This window comes from Mesoplodon mirus (assembly GCF_964341445.2).
Source record: "Mesoplodon mirus genome assembly, chromosome: 5".
Taxonomy (NCBI): domain Eukaryota; kingdom Metazoa; phylum Chordata; class Mammalia; order Artiodactyla; family Ziphiidae; genus Mesoplodon; species Mesoplodon mirus.
The window spans coordinates 36,800,687-36,814,385 of NC_138980.1; the positions used below are offsets into that span (position 1 = coordinate 36,800,687).

General features: G+C 53.6%; 1 protein-coding gene across 1 annotated transcript in view; it reads left to right on the plus strand.

Annotated features, from left to right (window-relative positions):
• The window catches only part of LOC309805294 (cation channel sperm-associated auxiliary subunit delta-like), a gene marked incomplete at both ends in the record, with an annotated part of 16,578 nt that extends 5,009 nt beyond the window's left edge, over positions 1-11,569 (plus strand). Inside the window, 5 exons of the mRNA XM_082623229.1 lie at positions 3,844-3,918; positions 5,281-5,409; positions 6,674-6,857; positions 9,884-10,041; positions 11,332-11,569. Coding sequence (XP_082479355.1) covers positions 3,844-3,918; positions 5,281-5,409; positions 6,674-6,857; positions 9,884-10,041; positions 11,332-11,569 — 784 coding nt within the window. The remainder of the gene's footprint in view (positions 1-3,843; positions 3,919-5,280; positions 5,410-6,673; positions 6,858-9,883; positions 10,042-11,331) is intronic.
• Between the last annotated feature and the right edge of the window lie 2,130 nt (positions 11,570-13,699).

Here is a 13,699-nt window from a genome sequence, read left to right on the forward strand (position 1 = left end):
ACACAAATGGACTTATTTATGAAATAGAAACAGACTCAGATATAGAGAACAGACTTGTGGTTGCAAAGGGGAAGGGGGAGGTGGGGGAGGGATGGGTTGGGAGTTTGGGGTTAGCAGGTGCAAACTATTATATATAGGATAGGTAAACAACAAGGCCCTACTGTATAGCACAAGAACTAGATTCAATATCCTGTGATAAACCATAATGAATCTGAAAAAGAATATATATACAGGGCTTCCCTGGTGGTGCAGTGGTTAAGAATACGCCTGCCAATGCAGGGGACACGGGTTCAAGCCCTGGTCTGGGAGGATCCCACATGCCGTGGAGCAACAAGGCCCGTGTGCCACAACTACTGAGCCTGCGCGTCTGGAGCCTGTACTCCGCAACAAGAGAGGCCGCGACAGTGAGAGGCCCGCGCACCGCGACAAAGAGTGGCCCCCGCTTGCCACAACTAGAGAAAGCCCTCGCACAGAAACGAAGACCCAACACAGCCAAAAATAAAAATAAATTTAAAAATTAAAAATTTTTTTAAAAAGAACAATGAGAAAACATTGTATGCAGCTAGGTGATAATAAAACGGGCTCAGATGCTCTTTTCAATAAGTAATTATATATCAATTAACAAAACTGACTCAAGAAGAGGAAGAAACTAGAGGGAGGGTGGTGCCACCATGTGTGAGCAGATGTTCTTGGTCAATATTCTGGACTGGATGAACAGATGAATGAATGAATGGAGAAATGGATGGATGGATGGATGGATGGATGGATGGATGGATGGATGGGTGGATGCATAGATAAATGAATGAGTGGGTTGTTGATGCTTTTTACTGCAATAACACACACTCCCATTGCCTTGCAGCATAAAGAGACCCACAATATCAACCATCACTCTGGACATAGCCAACAAAGAAATTTCATGCTTGGACCTTAAGCCACTGGTATGACCAAAACTTTTGCTGTCCCATACTCTTTGTCCTTAGTGTTAAGACTGATGACAGCAGGCCTTGGCTGGCTTGTCCCCTAGCGGCTGGCTAAGCTCACACTCAGGATCTGGAAACGGAGGTGATTCTGCCCTGGTTGCCAAGGTCACTGCCCCTTCCCCATCGTCTTCCCCCAGGGCTGTGCCTCAGGACACACCAACCTGGGAGCAGGTGTACTAGCTGGGGGTTATCAGATGGCGGGACCTTAGCGGTGCCCCACAGATCAGGCAGGCTCTTAGGACTTGACTCTGTGAGTCCCAGGCACCTGGACACCGCATTGCGACCCAGGCGCAGGGTTTCCGGTCCCGGCTGCGTCAAGTGCGCCCCCTCGTGGGCTTTCATGGTGCCCTCGCTGACCGGTGTCAGCGTCCCCATCCCCGCCTTGTCTCTCCCCCCCACATCCCCCCGCCGCTGCAGACAGCCCTCATTTCAGTCGGTTGTGACCTGGAGAAGAAGATCGTCATTCAGAAGTGAGTATGTCGATATGGGGTGGGGAGGGGAGAAGTGGGGGGTGGCGAGGTGGGGAGTGGGGACGGGATGAGATGGTCACCATTGCTCCACAACTGCTAAAGTCGGGTGACACTACTCTGTCTGCTTTTGCATACGTTTAACATTTCCATAACGAACAGCTCAATAATTAATCCTAACAGATTAAGTTAGAGTCTACAGTGGGTGGCTGCCCTCTCCCACCACCCCCCCACCGACTTGGTGAAATTTACATGTTCTCCCTGCTCCCTCATCCTTTGCTCATTCCCTTTCTCCCTTTTAGTCCCTGAGTTCCTCATTTTGATGAAAATTGCTCAGAGAGGGCTTCCCTGGTGGTGCAGTGGTTAGGAATCCTCCTGCCAATGCAGGGGACACAGGTTCAAGCCCTGGTCCGGGAAGATCCCACATGCCGCGGAGCAACTCAGCCCATGCGCCATAACTACTGAGCCTGCGCTCTAGAGCCTGCAAGCCACAACTACGGAGCCCGCCTGCCACAACTACTGAGCCCACGTGCCTCGAACCTGTGCCGCGCAACAAGAGAAGCCACCGCAGTGAGAAGCCCACGCACCGCAAGGAAGAACAGCCCCCGCTCGCCGCAACTAGAGAAAGCCCGTGCACAGCAACAAAGATCCAATGCAGCCAAAAATAAATAAATGAAATAAATAAATTTATAAAACTGCTCAGAGATGTTGGGTTTAATCGCCTGCTGAAAATCTGAGGAACTTTGCCTCCAGGATCCATAGTTACTGCAGAGAACGCAGCCATGAGAGACCAGGAAAAAGAAAGGAAGAACCCCTGAAGACTGGCCCAACTGCCCTACGTTTTCCCCTTCGGGCGGTGGTGTGCCAGCAAATGAGCGACAGCCAGTTCTGGGGGGGGCCCAGATTTGTAGCATTTGCCAATTCCCGTGGTGTAAATGCTCCCATGGAGCCTACAGATCACTACCAAAGTGAGTCTCTACTGGCTCATGAAACTCCTGAGGATAGAACAGCTGTCTCTCGGAGCTAGTAAGAGCCAGCCTCAGCGCTCCACTGCATGGGGCAATAATAAAGTCAAGTGACGGTTCTACCAGATTTTCCCCCCAAAAGGGAAACGCTTTATTGAGTCAATAAATGATGTTAGCAGTATTTAGAACATATGTGCAGGAAAGTCTTTAAAACAATCTTTTCAAAGCTGCTGCCATAAAGAGAGTGGGAAAGGTATTTGCCACACGTGTAACTAAAAAGGGACTTGTATCCAGAATTTATAAAGAATTCCTACGAATCAGAAAAAAAAGTATAGAAAAAAATGGGCCAAAGGCTTAAGCACGCACTCCCCAAAAAAGGGGGGAAAAGGCTTATAAACACAAAAAGGTGTTGAAAAAGTGGTCAATTTCATAGAAAAATGAAAATGAACGCTACGATAGAGACCGATACTCGGCAGGAGCATGGCAGAACTGACAAAGCCTGGAAAGTAGTACTATAAGGATGGGAACCCCTCTGGCAGCCTCAGGAACCCCCAGACATTGCCGGTGGGCGTGTACCTTTTTCGGCTGCTTTGGAAAGCACTTCTTTCCACCAGCAATTCCACTCATGCACATCTGCACTGATCTAGGTTCCAGAATGTTCTCAGCAGCATTACTCTGAATAGCTCCAAGCTGGAAGCAGGCCAACTGAAATGTCCATCGACAGAAGGATGGGTAAACCAAGTGCAGGGTTTTGGTACAACAGAATGTCACAGCAGCAAAAACGAACGGGGCAGAATTGCCTGGATGGATCGTACAAATGTGAGCATGGAATCAAAAGAATACACAGCATGATTCTAGTCTTAAAAAAAAAAATCCAAAATCGGGCAAAAATAAACTACAGTCAGCCCTTGTTTCTGCAGGTTCTGCATCCCCGGATTCAACCAGCCAAGGGTGGATCGTGTTTAAGTTCGTGGCTGGTTGAATCTGTGGCTGTGGACCCCGAGGATACAGAGGCCCCACTATGGGACTTGAGCATCCTCGGATTTTGTTATCTACGGCAGATCCTGGACCAATCCCCTGCAGATACCAAGGGAGGACTGCATGTTGCTTAAGAATACATGCACACATGGTAACAGTACAAAGAAAAACAGGGAAAGGAACCGTCTCAAAAGTCAGGACACCCAGCTCCCACATCTCCATGTGTAACATCATTCTCCAATGCAAGGAATTAGGGCTCCTTGGCGAAATGGCTGATTCTAGGCCAGGCAGGAAAGATTCAAGATGAGCCTGGAGCATCTTGGAGAACCAGAAAGTAAGAAAGGGCTCAAAATTCAACCAATGGGGAGATAACATATGTCAAAGGGAACAATTCACAATTCTTTGGTCCCGCATGGGTTCAGGCAGCTTCTCACTACCTTTTGTTGCTCGCAGTGAAATCTCAGCCTGTTACAATGGCGTCCTCGACCCCGTGGCCCTTCAGGACAACTATAGCTACGTCATTGAGAGGTGAGCCCACCCCACACACACACATGACCATTAGGTATGCATGAGCCAAAGGCGAATCAAGAATCATTATTTAAATTTTTATTTATGTATTTGGCCGCACCGCGCCAGCATGAGGAATCTTAGTTCCCCCACCAGGGATTGAAACCCCCTGCAGTGGAAGCTCAGAGTCTTAACCACTGGACCTCCAGGGAAGTCCCAAGAATCATCTTTAAACCGTAATGGAAAAGAAAACAAATTTTTTTTGAAGAAAGGAAAAAAAGAATCATTTTAAAATCGATACCGTGGCAATTGATATCCAGCCCACAGAGGAATCCGAGGGAGCGAGCAGACAGGTAGGGAAGGTGGCTGGGCCTTCGGGGAATCAGGGTGATGGGGCAGGGCCCCTGGCCCAGGTCTGCCCAGGCTCTGCCACCTTCTGGGCCAGCCTTCAGGCCACTCCCCAGCCTGCCACCAGCTCCTGGAGCCCGGTCCCCTGTTCATCCCAGCTAGCGGAGTTGGCCAGACACTGTCCAGCCAAGGCAGGAGGGGGTGGCCGGCCAAGGTGACCCCCTCTGCAGGGCGGCACAGAGAGCCCCTCCCACACTGGTGCACACCACCAACCCCCTGGCATGGGAAGACACTCGTGGGTCTTCTACGACGTGACCCTCCCCCCTCCAACACAAGCCAAGAGTCCGTCCCCCACCCAGACCCACGGCCGAGACGGAAACCGGTGCTGCTGGACTTGCCAACCAGTGAGGCTGCAGCCAGAGCGCCTGGGGGCGTGAGAGTGTGTGAGTCAGGGTCTCCAGAGAGAGAGAAGCCACAGGATGTATGTGTGAGACAGAGAGACACAGAGGCACAGAGGCACAGAGAGACAGAGAGAGTGACAGGGACAGAGATTTACTTTAAGGACTTGGTTCCCGGACTGTAGAGGTCTGGTGAGTGCACAGTCTGATGGGGGAGGCTGGGGGCTGGCAGCTCAGGGAAGAGTTGCAGTTCTAGGTCAAGGCCATCTGCAGGCCGACTTCTTTCTTGCTGGGGGAGGCCCATGTTTGTTCTACTCAGGCCTCCAGCTGCACCCACATTAGGGAGAGCACTGCTTTACTGATTTCAATAGTAACCTCTGCCCCAAAGAAGAGCCTCACAGAAACACCCAGAATCTCATCTGACCACAGTCGAGGTGCTGGGGCCCAGCTAAGTGGACCCGGAATGTCAACCACCGCAGGGGTCCCAAGGTCATTTCGACCATGACTCTGACTCCCCCGCTCAGACACGCCTCCATGATCGTGACCCCACGTGCAGGGAAGAAGCGGAGCTGTGGGTGGGTGGACGTCCGGGCGCCTGGTGGGAGCTCGCCCGTGTCTGTGTCCTGCTCTCCCACAGGGAAGCCTACGACCCCAACTTCCGGGGTCAGAAGGCCACGGAGGACCTGGAGGTGCCTTACCACTACGAGAAGCTGGGCTGCCCCATTCTCGTCTACTACGACACCCCATGGAAGCCGGTGGTGGAGCTGTGAGGACCCACCCCCCAGTCCCCCTCCCCGCCAGCCCCCCGCCGCCCTCACCATCATCACAGGCCCCCAGAGCCCTCTCCACCCCTTTGCTCTGGCCGCATCCTCTCCCTGCCTTTTCCCTCCGTAGCTCTCAGCTCACACGTCCCCTCCCCTTCCCCGTCTTAGCTCGGCGCCCTTAACAAAACACCACAGACTCGGGGGGCTTAAACAGCAGACACTGACCTTCTCACAGTCCTAGAGGCCGGAAGTCCAAGTTCAAGGTGTGGGCAGGCTGCTTCCCCCAGGCCTCTCTCCTTGGCCGCAGAGGCTGCCACTTCCCGTGGCATCAGGGCCCACCCTTATGACCTCACTCAACTTTGATTGCCTCGTTAAAGGCCCCACCTCCAAATCCAGTCGCACTGGGTGTTAGGGCTTCACATAGGCATTTGGGGGACACATTTCAGGCCATGCCAACTGGCTCTGCCCCCTTCCGTGGATTCTGTCTTCCTTCATTCCGTCCCCATCCCCACGCCGCCCCCACACACCACTGCACTAAATAGCTGTTGACGGACTGAACGGTGGCAGAAACCACTCACACGTGGCAACACTTTGGTTCATTAGAACGTCACGTGTTAGCTCCTCGTGGCCTCAGTCCCACACCCAGGTGAGACTGTGGGCTGGGCATGCCCCTAACTCAGAGCTGCCACATGGTGGGGTGCCTGCCGGCCTGGGGTGAGGAACAAGGGAAGGGTCCCATCAGAGGAGGGGTGTAAGCCCCAACCTGGCAGGAGACAAACGTGCATCCAAAAATAAGTTTTGTTTTTCTCTTTTCTGGCCCCCGCGTCTGACGGGGAACTTAGTTCCCCATCCAGGGATGGAAGCCGGGTACGCGGCAGTGGAAGCCCGGACCCCTAACCACTGGACCACCAGGGAATTCCCCCCCAAATAAGGATTTAGAACAACCTTAATTCACCGCCCTAAATGTATACCTCTGGAATGTTTGCAGGTGTCAAAAAATAAGCAACCCCCAGTCCCTGACCCCGACCTCGTCAGCGTCCTGGCCAAATAAGCAACCCCGACCCCGTCAGCGTCCTGTCCCCACCTGCCACTGCATATCCGCGTTGTCTGTCCCAGAAGTGTCAGCCTGGTGGGGGGAGAGGGTGGCCCTGCCCTGCTCTGCCACCTCCCACCACCCCCAGATGGTCTCACAACACATCAGGGCCCCCAGCCTCCCCCCCCACCGACGGCCCCCCAGCAGCCTTGCCTGTGTATGGTGTGTCCCAGGTGGAGGGAAGGAAAGTTCCAGGAGGTGGTCGAGGCCGAGTACGTCCTGCTGGAGGTGAACGGGCTGTTCACGTACACGTACTCCCTGACGGCCGACATGGCCCTCTGCAGTTCCCAGCCGCAGAACTGGACCACCATCGCCAAGACGGCCGGCGACAAAGGGCCCTTCGCCTGGGACCGAGAGGTAGGGCCTGCGTTCTGATTATTCCCAAAACAGGTCGCAGAAGGCAACGACTGGTCAGGCCCACTGTGTGTTGGGGGCCGACTCAGTCTGTTCAGGCTGCTGTAAAGATCACCATGGACCCTGCGGCTTGTAACAGCAGCATTGGTTTCTCACGGTTCTGGAGACTGAGTCCAAGATCAAGGCGCCAGCAGATTTGGTGTCTGGCTCCTGGGTGGTGCCTTCTGTGTCCTCACATGGCAGAAGGAGGAGGGAGCACTCCTGGGTCCCTTTATAAGGGCGCCAATCTCCTTCAGGAGGGCTCCACCCCCAGGACCTAATCAGCTCCTAAAGGCCCCGCCTCCTAATACATCACCTTCTGGGGTAGGTTTCAACATATGAATGGGGGGGGCGTGGCAGACATTCAGTCTCTAGATGGGGCGGCAGGGGATGGAAATGTAAGACGCGCACTCTTTGGGAATCTCTCCCAAGGGAATCGGAGACGATGATGGGAGGTGTAGGGACGAAGGCGCTCATGGAGCAGACTGCTGATGATGTGCAAAATTCTGGAACCATCCAAATGCCCGTCATTTAAGGGGCTTGATTATATTTACGGTCCGTTCTGCTCAACGAGCGTTTCTATCACAAACGTTGGTTGGTACACGATTCACAAGGTTATGGTGTCAGCGAAAGGAAGACATCGCATTGTTCCTCTGGGGGTGGGGGGGCTTCTGGCGCATATGAATTAGTTTCCATCCACCCTCGGCCTCTCAACGCCAAGGGCAAGAACACGGCGCAATGAGGCCACGTCACCAGCAGGGGGGCGCGCGCTCTTCGCGCCCAAAGCCGGTTCCGGCGAGAACTCCTGGCTCCTTAATTTTGTATTTGCTTTCTTAAAAGCCCGCAGCCTCACCCGTTCCTTACACCCCATTCCATCGAGTGAGTTTGGTCATATATTTTGGTTGGTGACGTTGGTTTTATTTTTTAACCGAGGTGAAATTCACATAACCGATAATGAACGATTTTAAAGCGTGCAACTCCTAGAACTCGGGTATGCGTTTTGTGCATTCGCAATATTACCCAAACACCACCACCCTGACCGTTTCTTTAAAAAGAAGAAGCCACACACAGAGCTTTGCTTATTTATTATTTTCTGACTGTGCCGGTGTTTGTATTTGCATTCTTTTTATTAGCCCTCTCGTTCAAAGTGGCATGCATGCATTTAAGAGATTGTCCCATTACTTTTTTTTCCCCATCAGCCCTGGTGGCCGATTTTGTAGAACCCTGAGGGCTCTTCTATCAAGACAGAGCCACAGTGACTGCATGTCCAGCACAGTCATTGGATGGGCTGGCTGTTAAACAGCCACTGAACTGCTAAAACACTAAAAACCATGAGGTGGAGCTAGCTGTGGCAAATAAATGGTCTTTAGGCAAAGCAGCTGTCTCCATTTTATTTCACATAGTTTGTATGTGGTCCAGCTTTTTTTCTTTTATTCCCAAAGGATTTTTTTTTTTTTTTTTTTTTTTTTTTTTTTTTTGCGGTATGGACCCAGCTGCTCTGCGGCATGTGGGATCTTCCCGGAACGGGGCACGAACCCATGTCCCCTGCACTGGCAGGCGGACTGTCAACCACTCCGCCACCAGGGAAGGCCCCTTCTCTGCATTTTTAAGAGCTCTTTATAGACCCATGAGATTAAGCTTTTATTTGCGATGTAATTTGCTAATAGTTCCCCCAGTTTGCCTCTTTTGTCTTTCGGTTTTTGCTTACTTTGCCATGCAAAATGAGTTCCTTCTATTCTCTTTCTTTATTTTTGGCTGCACCACGGGGCATGCGGGATCTTAGTTCCCCGACCAGGAATCCGCCCCATGCCCCCTGCAGTGGAAGCGCGGAGTCTTAACCACTGGACCGCCAGGGAAGTCCCGAGTTCCTTATTTCTCATAACGTTGGACTCGCTGCTATTTTTACACTTTTGCTTTGGGAATTTCCATCTCTTCTCTTGTTTACAAGCCTAGCCCCACCCTCCCTTCTGGGTCCACAGGCAAATAGTGCAGAAGATCAAAGTGTAGGCGAGACCCTTAGTATGTGTTTAGCTCAGGGAGCCAGCGTGATGCACCAGTGAAGGGCAAACAGTTGAGTTCAAGGGCATATCCCCCTTTATGTGACACCCCGGGATCTGAAGGCAGGGTGGAGAAGCCACAGCTGCCACCTGGGCACCCACAACTGCTTCCCGAGAAGCCCTGGGGGCTCTGTCTCCCTTCCACCGTCAGGTTCCCCAGGTGTGTTAGTTAGCGAGGGCTTTGTAACAAAAGGACCACAAACCAGATGGGTTAAACACCAGAAATTTATCCTCTCCCAGTTCTGGAGGCCAAAAGTCCCAGATCGAGGTGTCGGTAGGGCTGGTTCCTTCTGAGTCCGTGAGGGAGAATCTGTCCCAGGCCTCTGTCCTGGTTTCTGGTGATTTGCTGGCCATCTTTGCATTCCTTGGCTTGTAGATGCCTCGCCCCAATCGCTTGCTTCATCTTCCCATGGCCTTGTCCCTGTGCGTGTCGTCTCTGGGTCTAAATTTCCCCTTATTCTAAGGACACCAGCCATACTGGATCAGGCCCACTCTAGTGACCTCATGTTCACTTGATTCCCTGTAAAGGCTCCATCTCCAAATAAGGTCACCACCTGAGGTCCTGGGGGTTAGGACTCTGACATATGACTTGTGGGAGGGACTCAACTCAGCCCATAACACCGAGAGCACATGCCATCAGCAGCATCTGATTCATACCAAGACTCACAGCTGCAAGGGACCCTGGTGAGCAGAGCTGTTATGCCTGCAGCCCCCAAAGCTGGGGCAGGCACAGGAGAAGGAAGGTGGGAAGAAGGCTCCACAGTCACCAATCGGCTGGCCTGCCCAGCGGGCACTTGGTCCTGGACTCACACCCCTGGGTGCTGGTGGGTGGTGGCACCGGTGGGGCCGTGTGTGCGGCGGTAGCGCCTGTGGACTGGCACGGTCCTTCCCGGCCCCCGGGGCCAGCAGGCATGTCTCTGTCCTCCTCCCCAGAATTATGTGAGCTGCCACGACCCTAACAACAATGCACCCTTGAGATGGCCCAAAGTCCCGTATCAGATCTTGGGAGGCCCGACAGAGAACAAGGTCGTTTTCGACCAAAGAAACGGCATCTACATCTTCTTCATTTCCATCGTGGATCCATACTACAGGTGAGTCGCCCTGTACCAGGGGCCTCTGGGGGAAGAGCTGGCTCTCTGGGGGCAGGTTGAGGGGGACCCACTTTTCTCCCTCCTCTAGGATGACACTTGTTCACTTCCTAAATAAATCCTCATTCAAAGGCCATGCTGGGTGCGGGGGAACAGCAATGACCAGCAGCCCTGTCCCCGCCCTCAGGGACCAGAGTCACCCTCATGCCATGTCTAACAGGTGGGGTGCAGGGGCCGGTGTAGACTGGCTCCCAAACACGGATCATTAGATATCCAGGGATTTGGCAAGCCGGTTGGCTTCCCGCTGGCAGCTGGAGTACTGACACCACGGAAAGGAAACTGACACTCATTACAGGCCAGCCCAACCCTGCCCCAGGAGCTGGCTGTTAATACTCGCCACCCACTGTGCTGGTTCAGATCATTAACGTCTCCCACTGGAAGGGGGAATATGGGCGGCATTATTCCCCACTCCCCCATCACCTATCCCTTCCAGACCGACACAAAGTCCACCCCCAAAAGCGCGGGGAGACCCTGCCTTCCCTAAAGGCCCCAGACCCTGGACCAGCTCTGGGATGCCACAGGCAGAAGGCATCAGGGTGGGGATGCCCAGGGGAGAGAGGCGGCTGCCTGCAAGGCTCATCCCCTGCCCTCCCTGCACCTTGCCTCCAGCAGAGCCCCCAGCGACTTCCCCCCCTTACCTGGGTGTCCTTCCCTCCATCCTGCCATCCCCACCTGCTCGCAGCCACCTGAGGGACGCTTGTGGCCCCCCTCACGCCCCCCACTCCGCGTCCACTGTGATGAGTGCTATGTTGGTCTCTTCTGCCCGCCCCCCACACTGAGCCTGGGCATGGAGGCGGGGGGGAATCCCTTGTCTCCAGAGCAGGGGACCACAGGGGTCCTGGGGAAAAATACGATCTCTGCTAAAATACGTAAGACGTTACGGAAAAACCCAAACGAACTTTTTGGCCAACACAATACAGAGACGACCACAGATTTATAGAGGATACAAGTTAAGTGGATATAAATGGAACTCAGTGCCCGGAGTCAATGCTCCAGGCCCAGCTCTTGTCCCCGTGAGTTTTAAAACGTTTGCCGGGGGAATTCCCTGGCGGTCCAGTGGTTAGGCTCTGCGCTTTCACTGCCGAGGACCTGGGTTCGATCCTCGGTCGGGGAACTAAGATACCGCAAGCTGAGCAGCATGGCCAAAAAAAAAAATAAAACCAGTTTGCTGGGGTGAAGGGTGAGGCCCCCAAAGGCGGTGCCCCACGGCCTCTCCCTGCCCGCCCCTCGCAGCTACTGTCACCTGGAGACCACCTTCAGCGTCTACGTCTACGGGGCCTTCCCACTGCCCATCTTCCCGCCTGAGATCACCATCGTCCTGCTCACGGGGGCCACCCTGCTGTCTGTATGGCTGGCCTACATGATCCCCAAGCTGCTGCACACTGAGCAGGGCCTCAGGCTCAAGGGCTTCTGGGTCAGTCTGCACAGGAGATGCAGGAAGTCTTGTGCGTGTGTCTGGGCCAGGCGCTGAGCACGCCCGGGGGTTGGAGGTGGGGTGGCAGGGAGGGGGCAGAGTTGTCTTGAAATAAAGCGTTTGGTGAGAGAGCCGGTAGCAGTGGGTATCACTCATGTTTTGTGGGGTTTCTACACCCACCTGCCTCCCTCAACATTCTGGCACCACAGTCCCTTTGAACTACGGCACCTATGTGGGTTGTCAACAGTGAGAAGGTGGGCGGCCCAAGTCCTAGCGAACAGGAGCTTTTGGAGAAACGAGCCGGCACAGGCATGTGGTGAGATCATCAACCAGCAAGTCCCAGAGATGCATCGGACACTTGACGTGTTCTGTTAGAGAAACGTGAGACCCAAGGAAAAGGGCGGGGGCTGCAGAAGACGGGGATGGGGCGTGGGTCCACTTCTGTTGATAAGCCCTGACATATACACAGACCAACATGCTTACGTGTGTTTCGTGATGTCCATGAACAAAACTTGGAAGCATAGCACATATTTCACACGTACCTGTGTTATGCATACATATGTATACAGATGATGTGCACACATGCATGTGTATACGTATGTCCAGAGGTATGTATACGTACATGTATATAACACGTAGGTACATAAGGCATACACATACACGCGTGTGTAGATATTGTGCATGTAAGTGCCTGTGTGTATACATGCACATGCATATTGCCTACGTGTGGATGATGTGTACATACATGCACATGTATATCTGCAATCTACACATGTATTCATATGTCTATAATACACATTCATACACGTGTGTAGGCATGTGTGGGTGATGTGTATGTCACACACGAGCACTTGTACAATGTGCGCACACACGTGCGCATGTACATATGCATAAGCTCATCACGCACGTGTGTAGGTAACATGCATGCACACACGTGTACATGCATGTATGCACGTGTACAGATACGTGTATGCACATGTGAATACACATATAGGTGTGCATGCAATGTACACATACGTGCATATGCACGTCTGATCAGTCTACCCATCCGTTGAGAGCTTCCCTCTCCCACACGTCATTCAAACCCCAGGTGGCACAGGACAGCTGTCTCTCTCTAGTGAAAACTTTCTCAATAACTTTTCTGATCACTCTTAGGTTAAAAGAACACATCCAACGGTCATTTAAACTGCGCAACACAGGGAATTCCCTGGAGGTCCCGTGGTAGGACTCTGTGCTTTCACTGCTGGGGCCTGGGTTCAATCCCTGGTCGGGAAGTACGATCCCACAAGTGGCTCGGCCAGAAAAAAAAAAAAAAAATTGCCTAGTACGGTCTCCACCCAGTCGTTAAAAACCTCCACTCCCACACCCACTGCAGTGGGCAGTCACCTCACCCCCACCTCCGGGGGCTGCCTGGTCCACCTTCCACGCCTCTCTGGTGGGGACGGGTTAGGCTGTCAGGTGATACTCGTTTCACAACCCTTGGCCCGCATTAATCTTAAAGAAAACCAAGCCCATGCTGTCACATCCGCCTCATTTGCCAGGGCCTTCCCTTCTTGGGGACACTTCATATTTGTCTCAAAAATACCCCTAACACGGCTGCAGGCACAGCAGGCTCAGAGGGAAGCGGGGGAAGGGAGCTCCTGGCTCCTCCAGGCCCGCATCCTGTTCACAACACAGACAGGCGGTGATCCCGGTACAGCCCAGACTGGCTGGCCACCTCTGTCTCCCTGAGCCCTGGAACCCGTAGGCTCAAGGCATGGTGCCAACAGCCAAGACCCACTGCCCACACGCAGCCACCTCCTGGATCCTAGTCAAGCGCCCTGGGTTCCCCAGCAGAGACCAGCAGGGAAGGTCCCCGAGACCCAGCCCAGGGCCTGGGGCAGGAGGGCCCTTCCTCTGGCAGGGGAGGGGAGCTCCATCTCTCCTTACCTCCTTAGGTGTCACTGGGAAACCCACTCACCCCCTTCACAGTCGCCTGGAGTATTTCAGGGGAGGGTGTGGCCGGCGGCTGCTCCGGGCTCTCCAGAAGCAAAAGGCAGAGGAGAGCCTGGCCCAGGGTACGGGGGGAGGGAGCTCCGTGGACTGGAGAGGGAAGGAGCTGAGGCAGGAGGGAACAGGTGTGAGCACTGAAGCTCCCAAACCACCGCAAGCCCACCCCGTGCCTGCCCCCTGGGAAGCAGAACCCAG